This window comes from Nelusetta ayraudi, unplaced genomic scaffold (genome assembly GCF_046127955.1).
Source record: "Nelusetta ayraudi isolate G7.1 ecotype Tasmania unplaced genomic scaffold, CSIRO-AGI_Nayr_v1 ptg000181l, whole genome shotgun sequence".
Taxonomy (NCBI): Eukaryota; Metazoa; Chordata; class Actinopteri; order Tetraodontiformes; family Monacanthidae; genus Nelusetta; species Nelusetta ayraudi.
The window spans coordinates 525,979-544,007 of NW_027466230.1; the positions used below are offsets into that span (position 1 = coordinate 525,979).

Below are 18,029 nucleotides of genomic sequence, written 5' to 3' on the forward strand. Positions count from 1 at the left end.
CATGCGCCGCGACGCCACTAAAAATAAAGTGACATATGATGCTAATAGATGCGATGCAGATGTTATTATAAACTCAATGGCCATTCTTATGCCCACTAAATGGTCACAATGGATCACGATGGGTGAAGTGTACCCAATGGGGAGGAAGAGCTGAAAAGCCGCCCTGAATTTGAACGTGCAGCAAAGATTCATCTCGAACGCCGTGCGTTTTAATTTCTTTAGCTAATTACGCTGCAGAGATGAAACAGCTTTTCAGCCAGGGACTGGGCGGAGGGGGGAAGGGGGGGGGAAAAAAAAGGAGCAGTTAAGCTGAGGCGAACAACTCCATCACAATTACATGTATGCGCAGGCTTTTTCAGAATTCCAAGCAGGTTTTCCATTGGTGAAATTCCTGATGATCTGCACTGGGGTGAGCGTGTGCTGGGTGCTGATGTGACTAACAGAAAACTCCAGCAGCAGAGCAAGCGAGCGAGCGAGCGAGCGAGCGCCAGTTGGGCTGCCGCAGAGGACGCTGGGTAATAAGGCTGCAGATGAGTGCAGCCCCCCACCCCCACTCCCTCATCCTCCTCCTCCTCCTCCGCCCAAAAAAAAAGGGATGGAAGGGAGCTTGTGTGTGTAATATTTTGTGCATGTCTATGACTTTGTGTGCGTGAAGGCAGCGGGGGGGGAGGAAAAAAAAAAGAACACTTGTGATGCCGCCAGACAAAAGCACACTCTCTGATCTGCAATATTGAGATGACCCCAAGCCAGACTTCCCCCAAAGAGGACAACATGTTTCTGCAAAGGAGAAACACTTGTATAAACACGCATGGACACAGAGGAGATGCAAGCTTCTACTGATGCAGCTCGGCCCACATCGCAGTATTCAGTAAAGTCTAGCCTTCAATAAAAGAGAGAGTTTAAATAGAAAATTAAACTTTGTTGAAGGCATATATATAAGACATATATACTGCTCCAGTTAAGGCTGCTCAGTCTCGTCGGTGCTGTTCGCAGACATGGCATCTCGCTGACAGAGAAAAAACAAAGGCAGACAGTCGCAGTTAGCAACAAACCGGTGGAAAAACATGATGACAATGCTGCCCAGTTCCTCCTGAGCTTTACAATTACTGCATTATTAGGTAGCGGGCAGGAGGGGGGGGGGGAAAGAAAGGATTTAATTCTGCTGCCTCATCGCTGCTGTGCAGAATTGCATTACTGATGGACGGTGGTGATGGTGGTGTTTATTTTTCTATTTTAGTCTGAACCCACTGCTGAACATGCCTTTGTCTTATATCTGAATCTCCCATTGTTCTGTAAGGAATGTGGACGCGGTCTTATGAGTCATGTCTAAGAAATGTTAGAAAATGACAATACAAGTTTTTTTCAGCCTGTATTTAAATGTCAAAGGCACAATAAAGAAATGTTTTTTATTTATATTTCTAATTCTGCTATGAAAAGGGAACTCGCCCTGGCTTTGAATTTCTGTTTGCTGGGTTTGATTGCAAGGTTACCGAATACTTATGGCAAAATCACTGTACATGGTGTCCCCCCCCCCCCCCCCTTCTTCATTTTTACGTGTAAGGATGATATGCCTCCACCTTTCTTTGCAGTGACATGTTGCTGCGTCTTGCTTCTTGATAATGCTTCTGTGTGATGTGGCTTTCTTATAATACTCGCCTTGAGAAAGTCGGGATGGGAGCGACGCACTGGTTATGGGACGTGGTGATTCCAACGTGGGTTAAGTGCCCTCCATCTGGATGCACCTCTCAACCTCGTCGCCCCTCTAAGCCCACATGATGGATGGTCTCATATCAAGGTCAGGACGGAGGTTGTGTGCCCGTATTAACTACCTCTTCCACTGATAGACTGTCAGTGCCTTTGCGTCTGGAAGCCTCCCAGTGGCCCTGATGTAAACAACTGCCGAAACAGTCAGTGTGGGGAAACACGGGACAAGACTGAGGGCCAGGACACAGATCACACCGACAGAATATTAAGTCAGAATCAGCGGCCAGGGGGCTAAAAAAAACAACATTTTTTTCTTTTCTCTTTTAGAACCTATCCTGTTGTTTCAGTGCCTCATAATGCGTCACGCTGCGCTCCCCTTAAACAGGAAATGAGTGATTCCAGTCAGGACCCCACTGACGTGGGTGATGGCATCTCTTTTCTTCACTGACTCATAAAGGGCAGTTCAGATGAGAGATCAACTGGGTTTGATTTCAAGGATCTCAGTCACTGGCTGTGAGATTTGTTTTATAAAGCCCAAGGAGAGTATTTGACCCTGCCTTAACACACAGCAAGCGCAGGGTGAGTTCGGAGTGAGGGACGCGTTTACTTTCAGGTGCTTTACAATAAGATAATTGCATCCATCCATCCATTTATCTCTACCCACTTCTCCTGCACTCAGGGTCGAGGGGGTGGTGGAGCCTAAACAAAAAGATATGTATTGTATTTTAATGTAAATGTTTTTTTTTGTTTGTTTGTTTTTTTTTAATTTCTAAAACAAAATCCACAAAGATTGCTACGAGTTTGCACCAATACATAGGTTTCACTGCAGGTTGCACCAGCCTTGTTGTTACCTAGGAATGGATTTTTGCAGGATATGCTGATCTTTGTCTAAATATCCCTCAATATCTCTTTCAGTTCAATTGAGCTTTATTGATTTAGCACAGCATTAAGACAACCAATCTTAGATAATAACCCCGCTAGGGAACTACTATCTATCTATCTAACATGTACACAGGACGAAGGTGACATTAACATTTATGTATACATGTATATATATATATGTATATATATATATATATATATATATATATATATATATATATATATATATATATATATATATGTATATATATATATGTATATATATATATATATATATACATATATATATATATACATATATGTATATATGTGTGTGTGTGTGTGTGTGTGTGTGTGTGTGTGTGTGTGTGTATTTTGGCAATTAGAATCTTGGGACACAAAAACGCTGTGTGTGTGCATTTTTCAGCTATTTTTCCTGTCCCCCTTCACCTTTCCACAACTTGGTTGTCCCTTAACACTTGCAACATCTGCCACCTTTGCTCTTTCACAAGACCTGTATAAGCAAATTGCAAAGGATGATGGAAAGCCAGAGGCCGAAGGTAATTGTTGCTCCCACCTTCCTCTATTCTGCTGCAGTACAGATTAAAAAAATCTGCACTGAGGCTCTTTTGTCACGGCAGTAACACAGAAATGACGCTGCCTTTACATTGAGTTTTGTCTTGAGCTTGATGAGGGCAGCCCAGTAAAAAAAAAAAGCCCTCAAAATATTTTCAGCAACATTAGACAATAACATCATTCTCTCTGTGCTGCAGTGTCCTGCTATCTGATACGTTGGACTTTTTCTTAAATGCCAGGCTGAGTCACAGGCCAGGACTGTGTCTAGTCTTTCTCTTTGCTCATTTTTTCAGAACATTCCAAAAGCAACACGGGTGCCACATGGAGAGAACAGTAGACACACCAGTTACTGTAGATGGACGAACCCCGCCACTTAGCTGGAAGCCCACAGTACAGACGGCCAGGGAAGGAAGAGTGATCGGGCTCTGGCTGTATCTTCACGCTCCACCGCCCGCCTAAAAGAAAGAGTGTTGTTCTGTCCCTTGCCAAGGTCTTTGAAAGGTGAACAGTAATTGCTGAGGGGGAGATTTCGCCTGATGGTGGAACAAAGCGGCTCTTTTGCCTCGCCGAGGGAACTCGTCTGCTCTGAGACGGCGCACGTGAACTTCGGACATGAGAATAACATGCGGCTTGCTGTGGCTCCACAATTTGCCAGTGTGTCTGGCTGTTGGTGTATTAACACCGGGTGGAATGGCAGACGACGGACAGATTTACACATGTAGGCTAAGGTAATGAGACTCTCTGTGTTGTTCCTGACTTACTAGCTGGGTCTGGCCTGTGGTAATGACATCATGGTAGCATTAGCTTTTAAAGGCCCGACCGCAGAGGGCGAGCGAGCCAACCCTGATGCTCTTTTAAAAAGGCATTCTTTCACTCTGACATCAGCGTGCGGTCAACTTTTCAGGAAACCCCAAATCAGATCTCGTCCCTTTGTTGTCTCTCCCTCAGTTTAACGAGTGGCCACACTAAGTCAGTGCTGTAATGTACAGACAGACATGGCTTCAAGAGAACTGCGCACAACATCTTGAATCCGCTTTGGTCAGATTTCTGATTTTCACAGTCAACGCTGCTAAACGAGCAATAACGGCTACGGAAAAGAATCAAAATTGAAAACATGCAAACTCTCTACGACTCTCAAAGTATTAGATGGTGCGCAGAACTGCTTCATGATCACATCAGAGATACACTCGTCACGTATGTAGATGGGCAAGCGGTAGGTGTTATAGTTTCATGTGGAAAATGCTAAATCGATAACCGTAGCAAGGCAGCTTGATTGCATCAACTCTCACAAATCCATTCTAAAAAAAACCCTCTCAAATAGTTATCTTTTAGCCGGTCCAATATGACTGGATCTATTGGTGCGCAGAAACAAAACAGAGGGGGTTTAGTTTTGACAGATGCAGGAAGCGACTGCTCGCCTGTAAACAATAGTGGCTGCAGTGCGGATGCTGCGGTGGCGGCGGCTCCAATCGGAACAGGACAACATTTCAACAAATAGAAGGAAGGGTGAAGGCTTTGTGGAGGGCTTTTTATGACACACAGTGTCCTAAGTTTTGTGGACCTTTCTAAACGATTGTCTTTGTCTCTTTGTCTATGATGGACATAATAAAAGTCTTATCAGGTTGAATCTTTATGCAGATGACACACTCTGCTACATTGTTTGCCTGAACAAAAAAAAAAGTAATTGAGTAGGTAACTTTTATGCAGCCAGAGCTGAGACAATCGTCTGAGGTCTAAAACAAACAGATTCCAGAACAAATGTTCTGAAACGTCAACATCTATGTGCCTAAGTGACGTCCTTGTGTAAAACCGTGCTGATTCAAATGAAAGGCTAACCATATGCGCGCAGAAAAAAAACAAAACAATTTCTTCACTGTGATAAAAAAAACAAACCATAAAGCTACTGAAAAGTCAATGTTTTTCTACAGCACGCTGAATGGTGATCTGCTCATTGATAACAGTTTTACATGTACTTACACTGTTATATAGTCTTTACATCCTTTATGTGCCTTCACCTCTCGCAGCAGCGTGGCCAACTAATTTTCACTTTTGTTGATACTGTAACGCGCCTGAGTGTTTGACTCGGCCTGGTTGTTGTGTCTTTCAACGCCTTCCCAGAGGCTCCCCAGGCATTGTTTGTGAAGAAGAAAGCTATCGGAGGATCTGCACAAGATTGGAGCTGCCAACTGTAACCTTCCTGTTTTGCCACAGGATTTTCTTTTTCTTTTTCTGTGGCTGCGGTGGGAGGTTTGCAACAAACAGCACGTATGTGCAACGCTGACATGGTTCACTCCCTCCTTTCTTTATCGAAAGACACAACAAAGAGGTTTACTGTCGGTGCTGAAGGGAGAACCTCTGCAACATGTTTCCTTCACTGACAGCTCAGGTGATTATTCCGCTCTGGGAAGATCAACATAAAAGTTTGGCATAAAGACTGGACAAAGTTGCTCTAACCCAGATAATAATAATAATAATAATAATAATAATAATAATAATAATAATAATAATAATAATAATATAATAATAATAATAATAATAATAATAATAATAATAATAATAATAATAATAATCATCATCATCATCATCATCATCATCATCATCATCATCATCTGAACACTTCTGTTGTTATTGTACAGAGGTTTGTTTGTCGGGTTTGCAGTCTTGCCATTGCTGTGTCTTTGCCTGGCAAATTCCAGGAAGTCGCTGCTCCCAACCAAGAAGCACGCAGCACGACACACAATTTAACAGTGACTTTTTGTTTCACGTGGTTTTGCACAGATTAAGCAAACAAGATATCCAATGTTATTGGTAAGCTAAAGAGGTGCTGAAAGGTGAACTGTTTTTTCTCCCCCCCCCCAACAAACTCGAAGCAATGCAGCTGTCTCCGGTCATGGCGTTGGGCGGATAGCAACGGGGAAATAAACCTGAGAAACATGCCTGTGTTTTAGCTAATCTCTGGGCAACAGTGAGGATTTCTTCTGTCATAAACTGCAAAATCAGCAGAGCCTGACTAAAATTCCAATATTTGCCCATTCATATTCACTTATGCCAGGGAGCCTAAAACAATTTTTCTGCAGTGCACCCAACCTCTGGCAGAATCTCGCCTGTGTCTTTTCTTTGTATCCGTCGCCGTTCACCCCTTCGCTTCCCCTGTCAACCGTCCTCTTCCTCCCTCATTTTCCTTCCCCTTCACTTTCCCTCCCGGCGTTCACCCTCTCACACCACCACCGCCTCCTCCCCCCTCTTCTCCTCTGCTCCTATCTAAATTGCAAATTGCAGCAGTGCCGACTGCCAGAGGAGCTCCTCAATGTCATTAGAGCTGACCCTGTGGATTAACTAGAGGAGAGAGGCGGTGTGTAGAAACTACAGATCAATAACACAGCTTATCCTTGGGGTTCTTTTACTTCACTTTGGATTAGGAGCTGACAAGCTAAAACGTCTACTCTGTTCCTTTGCAACAAAAAAGTGGGTTATCGCTGGGTGACATTGGGGGAAATGAATGGCCTTAATAGTTATGACAGAACAGAGCAAGTTCTGGTAATTACTCTTCTGGAGCTCACACAAACGAAGGACAGGTGCGCAGAAACTTTGGTGGGTGGTGAGGGGGGCAACATGTAGCACACAGACGCTGACTCATAATTAAAGCTAATATAGGTGGCTGTAATAGAGACTTTTGTCAAGGGAGGTGGGATTATATATATTAAAGTAAGATGTGATATCAGGGCAAACATCATGAGCTGGGCTGTTTTTCATCCAAATGCATCTTTAGCCATGGCTAGACGCAACGTGAATATCATATTAAACTGCTGTTTAGATGTTCAAATTAATGATGGCTTGTGCTATTCATTAAACAAAGAGAGAGAGAGGGATCGGTCTCTCTCTGTCTCATGTTTGCTGTGTGCATACGCACCCTGTGTTTGGCTACGCCAAGTCACTGTAAGCTCAACTAAACCTGATACACCTTGATCCAAAGTCTGTTATAAATGACCCTGTGTGTGTGTGTGTGAGAGAGAGAGAGAGAGAGAGAGACAGAGAGACAGAGAGAGAGAGAGTGAGAGCGCAATCCTGCCAGAATATGAGTGCACACCTGAAAAACGTAGCTCTGTATCAAAAGACTTTAATTCCATAGCAAAATGTGCAGGCCACAGAGTCGCAGGAATGATTCACTGGAGGATTTGGCATTAGCCACTTGTGTGAACGCAGTTTATTTAATCACTCATATCTGGATTACCACACAATTCATGTCATTTTGTTTTTTTTGGGCATAGCTGTCTCTATAAACTGATACAGAGTAAGCTATTTTTTTTTTTTTTTTAAATAGTATATCAGTCTTGCGGTCTTGTCTTACACTTTTTTCTTCTTTTTTTTAATTGTCTTGTGTCTATAAAGCCAAGTGTCAAAAGCCTGAGAGGTTAATGGGCAGTTTGATTTGAAAAAAATATCAAAGTTTGTTGACTGATGCATCTTCTTCTGAGTTATTTCAGATTAAAAATTCCACAATAACTCCTGGAGTAGCTGGTTTGCCACACACCAAACTCCAAGAGGCACAACACTATATCAATGAAGGCAGAAATTTAGAAAGGGCATGATGATGTACCTTTGTAAAAGTTCAAACCAAGTCTCAGACAACACTACTGTGTATCGTGTTGAACCAAAAAACTCCAAAGGATATTGTTTATTTTTTGAGAGTTCTGTTTACTTCTCAAACAGATTATATAGAAAATTAAGAGATTTTATGTTTTATCTTAATTTCAGATGGATCTTTTATTCTTATGGCCCCCTGTAAAATATGATCTTATCGATAGGCTTTGTAAAAATCCATGTTCTTAATACATTGCAAAATGTTGCTAGTTTACTTTTGTGTAAGGCCTATTCGAAAAAACAAACAAACTTGAGGGCACATGATGGAGGGAATAAAAGCATGGATTTAATATTACGGGTCATTGAATGATGTAAATTGGCCTGAGTATTTACTGCCATCTCGTGGTCAAAGAACCACACAGCAGGTCTATGGTCCTGCTAAATCAAACAACAAAAAAGACTTTTCACTTCAGGATTTTTGCCAACTCAAATTAATGAGTGAATACAAATCGCTCATCTTCTTTACCCGCTTATTCCTATTCAGGGTCACAGGGGTCTGCTGGAGCCTATCCCAGCTGTCTTAGGGCGAAGGCAGGGTGACACCCTGGACAAGTCGCCAGTTCATCGCAGGGCCACATACAGACAAAAAACCATTCACATGCACACCTATGGACAATTTAGAGTGTTCAATTGACCTCACAAGCATGTTTTTGGAGTGTGGGAGGAAGCCCGGAGAGAACCCACGCAGACACAGGGAGAACATGCAAACTCCACACAGAAAAGGTCCCAGCGCTAACCACTGCGCCACCGTGTCGTCTGTGAATACAGATAAAAGTTCTAATTGAAAATAGAGAAAATGTTTTGACTCAGGTGTAAGGGGTGATGAGGTTTTAAACCAGACAAATATGAATTCCCTTCATCCAATTAAATGAATACAGCTTTGAGGTAAAGGGTTCACATCTACGGATGAAATGCATTCATGCTTTTATTTTTCCCGAATTAAATATCATAAATTATTTTTGTTTGTTGACAGTCACTTATATTTGTCTTAGGACATGTATATAAAACAAAACCTGATCAAATTGACGATGTGAACAGCAAACAACCAAACAACCAATAATTTTCATGAAAATGATGCTTTTCCAGACTTGATGTTAACAGAGTCTATAAGGCTAAACAAATTCGTGAGTGTGTGAACATATTAGTTTGAGTTACCATATTATAAGTTAAATAAGACACTTGGCCTGCCTCAAGATACTTCAAGGATGCTCAAAGTTTACTCAAAGATGAGATGCATTAAAGTGTACTTTTAATTTAAATGGTTAGTTAGTTTAGAGGATTTTCTTTGGACATGTTCATGAAAATGATTGGCTGTGAAAAGTTGACCAAAGAGTGTGTCTCGTGCCATATGCGTCTGTGTAAAAATGAGTGAAATATTAAGACAGTGCACATGGATCATATGGACAGTATCGCTTTTCCAAAGTGTACAGAACACCCCGCCTACAAATCAGGGCGGGTCCTCTCGTCTTGCAGCTGCGCGCAGACTATTTACAAAGCGTTGGCAGTCAGAAGCTAAATCTTCTCGTTGCCCGATTCACGAACACCACATGTGTACTTCACTTTTGTCGCATTCCCATCACTTCGGAAGTCACGGCGATGAAGACAATAAAGAATTTTGCCATTAATTTCAACTCCTTCAATGGACGGACTACTTTTGCAAGCGGCGATCTATTGACAGGACAATTATCCTTCGAGCTCACCAAAGAGACGAAGATTTCGTACATCATGGTGGTGGCAGTCGGGAAGGCGGAAGTCCACTGGTCGAGTAGTTCGGGAAGTGGGAAGAGAAGAAGACGGACATCCCACTCTGCCGCGGTGGAATTTTTCAAACTGAAAAGCACCATCATGGAGGTCGACGGTGGTAAGCTGTCAGGGTCGTTTGCTTTGCAACTTGGTCTGTCAGAACTGTGGGAGAAGCCTCATACGTTGTCTTTCTTTCTTTTTTTTTCTTTCTTTTTTTTTTTTTTCACTCAGCCGCCACCGGATCAACAAAACTTCCGCCCGGTACTCACGTGTACCCGCTCTCATGTCAGCTTCCGCAAGGGTGCGTATGAGCTCGATATGACAGTTGCATTTTGTCAACTGTTGCTTCCACTCCGGTCCCTTTTGCACACACACACACACACACACACACACACACACACACACACACACACACACACACACACACACACACACACACATTCAACTTTACATGGTAGTAGTTTTAAAAATAAAAATGTACAACATACACTTGATATATATAATATAATTTTTGCTCTTTTTTTACAGAGGTAAAAATACTAAGAGTAAAAAAATGGGTCTAATTCACCTGATGTTCTTCAACAGCAACAACAACAACAACAACAACAACATATAAGCAATATCGGATGAGTGAGAGAGGGCGAGAAGATGACATGCTCTTCCTCCCTAAATTTGCACTGTATATCCCACTTTAGTGTAGGACAGGCAAACATCGCCGCCCTTGTGAAACTGAAGCAAGAAAAAGTGTTAAATCCTTAACTTAACTTGAAGTTTTGTGCATTTATGTAGCACTTTTAAAATCAAACAGGTTTTTGCACCAAAGTGCTTCACATGAAGCATACAGTAAACATGAAAACGTGCAAATTGACCTTGTGGAAACAAAACTAAAAGTGCTAAAAAGTTTACTACAAGTTTATAACACGTTTAAACACATTTTTAAAAACACAAGGGATCAAAAACACAAAGCAAACAAACATACAACAACAAGGTAAACGCAGTTAAAAGCCAGGCAACAAGTCCTCAGGTGCTTCTTAACAGACTCAAGCTGTCCTTGTGCTTATTACTGATTGCTCTATTTCTTTTTCAGCGACTTCCCCTCTTCTTTCAAAGGGATTCATGGAAAGATAATGTACACCTTGAAGGCAGAGATTAAAAGACCATGGCACTTATCTGATGATTTTGTGACGGAATTTAACTTTGTAAACCACTTAAATACCAACATGCCAGAGTTGTGGGTAAGTGGCCTGTGACCCTCTCGGGCACTTTATTACCTGTGTCGCAGTCAAGTTATTTACTTGTTAAAGACGCCCAGCAGCCATGCTGAGTGCAACAACTAAAAAATTGTAAAGTGATGATTCCCAAAAGCAGAGTCTATCTTCTTGATGTTGTGGCAACCATGCCTCAGTGACAGATAACTTGAATTATTGTTCCCATATTTATTTAAAAAAAATAAATAAATAAAAATAAAAATATCTACGAACATTTAAATGTGGCTTATGCTGATTTATCCAAATGTTCTGCTGAACCACTGTGTCTGAAGTTGCTTTTCTGCAGTATCCTCTTTCAGGGAGCAACAACATGACTGTGTGTTGCCTGTGGTGTGCATCCGGTCCTATTAGCCTCACAGCATCTACAGAGAGAAAAGCCTTCACACCTGGTATTCTGTCCATCCTTCCATCTGTCCACCTGTCATGATAGTGATTCTTGAATCGTTCGTAAGACAATCCTTGGTACTACAATAACTCTCTGTGTCTCTCCTTTTGAAGGTGATACTGTGAGAATATTCTGCGATATAAACAATGGTTCATCTCGAACAGTTACCCCAAAAATGAAGCTGCAACAGAAGCAGTTTTTTTTCACTGTCTCAAGGGACTTAGGCCCACGTAGAATGGTTGTGAAAAACCTGGCGTCCGTGACTGCAGATCCCATCGTCGGTCCCAGCTCTGATATCCATTCAGAATTCCTAGTCCCAATTCCCAGAGACGCAGAGCCCACCATTTCAAACTGCCGCATCCTGGAAGTGGAGAACATCATTGAGGTTGGTAGAGCTGACTACTGGACTGATGTTAGAATGTCTTGACACATGGGTATTAATCTGTCTTTTCTTGCTCCATTGTATCTCCTTGAAGGTAAACCTGGATGTGTCGGGTTCCTCTAAGGTCACTGTGTTGTTTCCCATCATCCTGTTCATTCCACCTGTAAATATCCAGCCTCAAAATCATTTCTAATGAATGTTGCAATTACCTAATGTTTTTGAATACATCTATATTGTATTTTTACTTCAGTGCACAGCAGTATTTGTCAGGCTGACCTTTCAGCTCAGGTGTTCTACCGTGCATTGTACATCAAATGTTTACATACAGTATCTGTTACCAACACATATAAAAGTTACTGATCCGTGTTGCCTTTTTTTATGACCTCTATATTTTTTTTTATTTCATGCACAGTTGTAAAGCGCTTTGGGGTACCGTGAAGGTGCTGGAAAGCGCGATACAAGTGCAGTCCATTACCATTTTACATATTATCGTGCATACAAACTGTACATTGTTGTCAGTTAAAACAAAAAATGTTATAGGTATACATCATACATGCTCACATTTAAAAATACCATAAAAGAGTAAATGACCTTTCAATGTATTCAACATATATGCAATTCTCAGGATGTTGTGCTTGTTAACTTTAATAATTGCAATCACATACATAGTGTGTGTGTGTGTGTGTGTGTGTGTGTGTGTGTGTGTCAGAGATACAGGGGCAAAAAACACTTGTTGCTGATCTTTGGAGCACATCTGTTATTCTGCCAATGATAATGATTTAATAAATGAGGAAAATGATGCTTGTCTTTTACATTTTTGGTAATTTTCTTTAACGACATTCAGGTTTATGCTACTGTTTGGTTTACCTGCTGGCCAGCTATCCTTAAGAATGCTATTTGTGGTTTGCCATCTAGTGGTGCAGTTCTCTGTAGCACACAATATGCTGGGGTTTAATTATTACCAAAACCACCCATCAGGATTGGAAGACATAGTATCTCAGGGGCTTATATTGCCCCGTGCACACAGTTGCATAGGACATTTACTGCTCCGCCTGGGAGCTGCATGGAATATCATGACAAACAGTGTTAAGAGCTTCACGGTGGGATACGGGAACGTTTTCACTGTATTAAAAGGCAGATCACATTAGATCTGGCACGAGCATATGAATTGAGTCCCTTTGCATCAAGCTGAAAGGAAAAACAGAAGTCAAATGGTGGGAAAGTTATGGGAGAATGGTTGTAAGATTCCACAAGAAAAAAGTTCATCATTGAAGCTCACCGGGATAAGTGATCTGCTCATACCATCCAGCTGGAGAACAATTTGTGTCCTGTCTTCTCTTCTCATTCATCATTCATTCATTCATCTTCTATACCCGCTTATTCCTATTCAGGGTCACGGGGGTCTGCTGGAGCCTATCCCAGCTGTCTTAGGGCGAAGGCAGGGTGACACCCTGGACAAGTCGCCAGTTCATCGCAGGGCCACATAGAAACAGACAACCATTCACACTCACATGCACACCTACGGACAATTTAGAATGTTCAATTGACCTGTGCAATCAAATTCTTCTCACTTTGTGTCAGTTCACTGGTGATATATGTTTTCTGCTTAAAAGTGTCACCACAATACTCACCGTGGGACAATAAATCAGCAAACCAAAAGTCCTTGCAGTGTTTGAACTTCACCTTATGGCTTATTGTTCATTATTTAACTCAGAACCGACCAGCACTTTGGCTAAATGTATTACTTAGATTAGTTTTTTTATATTATTACTTTCATGTTAAATTATGTCATTGCTTTTCAGGTGACAATGTTGTCCCCCATGGCTGCCACGTCTACCAGTTCACCTTTATAATACCTGAATAGTAGGTTTTGGCTAAATCTTTGGGAAAATCTTATTCGAATTCAGCAAAATATATATCCATCTACCAACCTGCTGGAATATGGAGTGCAGGAGAATCAGTAATATAAAAGGGACAGATGGATATGTTACCTCTTTAATAGAATAGGTCTTAAAAGAGTATTTCCTTTAATTTTCACTTCTGTTTAATTGTGTAATGGATTTCCTCCTATTGATTGATATTGCTCCATGCTCAGGTTTATACCTCTACAGTAGCACAACCACTGTTTCTTCTACAATGTGTTCCAGTGACCTGCCCTCATCGTTAGTGTGAAGTGTAGCTACTTTGCAATTAAGAGGAGGAAGCTGGAAAAAAGAGACATCCTGAAAGAAGTGGGTGATCCCATCCCACCCTCTACAAGTCACACTGCCACCAAGGTCATCACCATCCCTGCTACCACTGCAGGGTCGGTCTTAAACTGCAACATCCTCAAAGTCGAATACAGGCTCAGCGTAAGTTTCTCCCCTATGACGGCATGACAGTACACCAAAGGATCCGCTCGAGAGATATGTGCATTCTGTGTTTCCTCCACAGGTATATCTGGATGTCAAGTTTGCCTCGGACCCAGAGATCAAGTTTCCCATCATCATCCTGTCTAAACTGCTGCATTCTGAGGAGGAGCAAAAGACTGATGGATTAGATAGCGTTATGGTGAGTGACAATCTGTGTCATTAATTGCTTTAGGGCTGCTCACAGCTATTACTTTCTTCCTCTCTAACTCTACAAGTTCATTACATGTCACACAAGCTAAACCAAATCACATACATTTTTATTACCGGAATTTTCCCCATGTGTTGTAAACGTATGCCTTGGTACCAGACCAGTCCAGTATAGTTCTCCTAGACTGAGTCTCTTTGCATTCGTGAATGCATAGAGACTACATGACAGAGATAATGCAGCAAGGAAAAATTCTTCACTATCAAGCAATCTATCACTGAAGCCGGCCAGTGTAAGTAAGTGACCAAATGTCACCAAAATGTAATCAAAATCTGCAAGATATATTTTACTATTTAATCTACTACACGATCTTTTATTGAACATTAGCAAGTTTTCTTGCACTTGTTTGAGTTAAAAGGTTTTGTTTTGTTCATCCATCAGAACAGAACCTCAGTAAACGGCATAATCGCTTCTCCGGAGATAACGCTGTTATCTAGAGCGTTGACATGGTTAGCCATTCCAAGATCGTGTACAAATAAAAGCAGGCAGATTAGAGAAGACAACAACGCTAAAGCAAAGTTCACCACAACGGCAGAAGTGATCCATGACTGATAGTACCGGCAATACACACACATATTGTGTTTGACTTTGCAATCATGACTAAGTTGTAAGTCATGATTATGAGGGATGCACTGTGTGTGTGTGTGTGTGTGTGTGTGACACACACACACACACACACACACACATACACACACACACACACACACACACACACACACACACACACACAGAATGCCTATGGAAACATAACGCCGCTGGCCGCACCCACCGCTGGAGTCTCGCTACCTCAACCATCGGTGTTGTGTGCACTCTGTCACTGTCCTATGTCGCGGCTAAACCATGTCGAGCTCCGTGAAAAGCCTCAGCGTCTCATACGAGCCGGCGGCGAATCCGAGCAATACCTTCAGCAATGGTGACTGGGTTTCCGGCCAGGTCACGCTGGAGTTGCTCAAAGACTGCCAGGTCGAATCTCTGTCGGTGAAATTTAAAGGGAAAGCCGACGTCCTGTGGACCGTGCACACCGGGAACACCACAATAGTCTACTCGTCGAAGGAAAAGTACTTCAGCACGAAGCATCACTTCATCCGGGACCCCAGTCACAAAGGTGGGTGCCTGAATAGCTGGAGAACGAAGGGGGATTTGCCCCGCTGCTGCTGCTGCTGATGCATGAAGAACATCAGGTGAATTAGACCCATTTTTTTTACTCTTAGTATTTTTACCTCTGTAAAAAAGAGCAAAAATTATATTATATATATCAAGTGTATGTTGTACATTTTTATTTTTAAAACTACTACCATGTAAAGTTGAATGTGTGTGTGTGTGTGTGTGTGTGTGTGTGTGTGTGTGTGTGTGTGTGTGTGTGTGTGTGTGTGTGTGTGTGTGAGCCAGAGATACAGGGGCAAAAACACCTTTTGCTGATGTTTGGAGCACATCTGTTATTCTGTCAATGATAATGATTTAATAAATAAGGATAACTGATGCTTGTCTTCTTTTGTATTTATGGTAATTTTCAGTAACTATATTCAGGTTTATGCTACTGTTTGGTTCACCTGCTGGCCAACTGTCCTTAAGAATGCTATTTGTGGTTTGCCATCTAGTGGTGCAGTTATCTGCAGCACACAATATGCTGGGGTTTAATTATTACCAAAACCACCCATCAGGATTGTAAGAGACAGTATCTCCGGGGCTTATATTGCTCCGTGCACACAGTTGCATAGGAAATGTACAGCTCTGCCTGGAATGTGACAAACAGTGTTAAGAGCTTCACGGTGGGATATGATCCCATAAATGACGTTTTCACACGTGGGGACTGTATCAGAGGGCAGATCACTCTAGTACTACCATGTAAAGTTGATTAGAAGAATGAGTTCAGGTTATTAGTTGTTATAACGGATTTATTCGATTGAGCAATTTCAACTTACTTCAATAACTTAGCAACTGCATGCATTTCAAAAGTCCATTTGCTTTTCTTTAGAAGACCATGATGAAACACTGCTGACCAACCAGCATGGAGAAACGTGTAAGCATATCTCTCAGTGTTTTTTGTCACAAACCTTTAAATGCTTGTACGAAGATGGGTTCCAAATTAAATTTCCACATGCTTTGCAGACAGCAGTGTTGTTGCTCCTGGGTGCCATGTTTACCCCTTCAGGTTTCAGATCCCCTTTCAGTAAGTCTCCCTTCATGATTTACTCTCATTTGGATTTCAACATGTTTTGTCTTGTATTAGTGAAATATGAGCATTGGCTTTAGTCTGTTTGTAATACAAAGCTGGCCTCTTTCCCCTCTTGCTTTAGGGACATGCCGTCCTCCTTCACAGGTCGTGACGGTAAGATTGTATACTCTCTGAAGGCTGTGTTGAGCAGATCAATGAGGATTAACAAGAAGGATTCAACCAAAATCAACTTTATTGCCAAAGAAGACCTGAGTAGTGACTCTATGTTGATGGTATGTGTTGACCTACAACTTGTATGTCTTGGATTTGTCAGGGAAAACAAGTGCTTGGGATAGTGATGTGCCAGCTGAACCTATTCTTTATTTTATTTTTTTAAATGTATCATTTGTTGGCAGTCACGGTTTCACAAACTGTTTCAATGGCAATATGCCTGGACATTCGACTCACAAGGAATTTTGTTTTTTCTCTTACTCCCTTTTTCAGATTTTTGTTCTCAATTTATTGTTTTGTTTGTCTCTTAGGAACCACAGCGCGAGTCAAAGGAGAAGAAAATGAAGTTACTAAACTCAGGAAAAGTAACCATGGATGTAAATCTTGAGAAAACTGGGTTCTTTCAAGGTGAGAGCCTTACGTGTTGTTTCTACCCTTATTAGTTCCTTGAGGGAAGTTTTAAACATTGTTGGCCTCTTTCATGCAGGAGAAGGATTAAAGGTCGTGGCTTACATTGTAAACAACTCATCTCGTGAGATCAAGCCTAAGTACACTGTGTACAGAAAGCATAGCTTCTTTGCAAATGGCACTCGGAATGTCCACACCAAAGACCTCATAAAAGAAGTGGGTGAGCCCATTCCTGCGTCCACAAGTCAAAATGTCACGAAGGTCATCAGCATTCCCCACGATGCAGAGCCCTCCATCCTCAACTGCTCCATCATCAAAGCAGAGTACAGACTCAGGGTAAGACCAACTGACCAGTACAGGTCTCATCAAATCATTTCTCCTCTTGGAAGAGATTGACAAACAATAAGTGTCACTTCCCAAATGTTGTTCACAGGTCTACCTGGACGTCAAATATGCATCGGACCCAGAGATCAAATTTCCCATAGTCTTCCTGCGTGCTCATCAGGGTTCTTCTTTTGCCCCTCCACCTGCAGCTTCTGACTTTGAGTGCCCTTATCCACCAGCATGGGGCTTTTCCCCAGCACAACCGCCTGCCACAGGCCAACCTATGGGCCCACCGCCCTCATATGAAGCACATGGACTTTACCCCCACCTGTCAAATTTTGGCAATACACATCAGTGAATTTTTAAGATTCTCAAAAAAAATTCAGACGAATAATTTCATTACAGTTTTTTTTTTTTTTTTTTTTTTAAGTCATATGGGTTTATTTGATTGTTGATTATCTTTCTAGGTTAACATGTCGTATTCTTTAAAAAAATATATAATAATGTGAAACCTCAGTACTACATATGACCCAATCATTTCAATAAATATTGATAATAAATATATAATACATATTAATATGACAATACGTATTCTTGTCATGACTGTATCTTCAACCCCTTAAAAGTATAATGTTGCAGTGTTAACAGGATACGAAAAATACTGATATAGTCATGGAAAAATGAACTTTGTTCTGTAATGCTGCACAGAAATGAATCTGAAACTCAGTGATGTAG

The 18,029-nt window shown here is 41.6% G+C and overlaps 2 protein-coding genes and 1 long non-coding RNA gene across 6 annotated transcripts; 2 read left to right on the forward strand and 1 right to left on the reverse strand.

The window, feature by feature from the left end:
* Positions 1 to 9,280: 9,280 nt before the first annotated feature.
* On the forward strand, positions 9,281 to 14,293 carry LOC142881081 (arrestin domain-containing protein 3-like). Its single transcript, XM_076015131.1, has 9 exons — positions 9,281 to 9,643; positions 9,757 to 9,826; positions 10,613 to 10,760; positions 11,080 to 11,182; positions 11,292 to 11,563; positions 11,655 to 11,750; positions 13,714 to 13,911; positions 13,994 to 14,110; positions 14,279 to 14,293. Exons 1-9 carry the CDS (start codon positions 9,379 to 9,381, stop codon positions 14,291 to 14,293), a joined length of 1,284 nt encoding a protein of 427 aa, XP_075871246.1. The 5' UTR covers positions 9,281 to 9,378.
* On the reverse strand, positions 9,872 to 10,192 carry LOC142881059 (uncharacterized). Its single transcript, XR_012925504.1, has 2 exons — positions 10,133 to 10,192; positions 9,872 to 9,970 (listed from the first exon to the last, which is right to left on the reverse strand). It is a non-coding gene; the product is annotated as an uncharacterized LOC142881059 (long non-coding RNA).
* Positions 14,294 to 14,967: 674 nt separating the features above from the next.
* Positions 14,968 to 17,685, forward strand: LOC142881062 (arrestin domain-containing protein 3-like). 4 transcript variants are annotated; one of them, XM_076015102.1, is made up of 7 exons: positions 14,969 to 15,281; positions 16,155 to 16,196; positions 16,286 to 16,346; positions 16,474 to 16,624; positions 16,874 to 16,970; positions 17,050 to 17,306; positions 17,404 to 17,685. In XM_076015102.1, exons 1-7 carry the CDS (start codon positions 15,017 to 15,019, stop codon positions 17,650 to 17,652), a joined length of 1,122 nt encoding a protein of 373 aa, XP_075871217.1. In that variant the 5' UTR covers positions 14,969 to 15,016; the 3' UTR covers positions 17,653 to 17,685. The 4 variants fall into 4 exon arrangements, with proteins under 4 accessions (XP_075871218.1, XP_075871219.1, XP_075871217.1 ...); XM_076015101.1 differs by having other exon boundaries at positions 14,970 to 15,281; positions 16,152 to 16,196; positions 17,404 to 17,684; XM_076015103.1 differs by lacking the exon at positions 16,286 to 16,346 and having other exon boundaries at positions 14,968 to 15,281; positions 16,152 to 16,196; positions 16,497 to 16,624.
* The last annotated feature ends 344 nt before the right edge of the window (positions 17,686 to 18,029 follow it).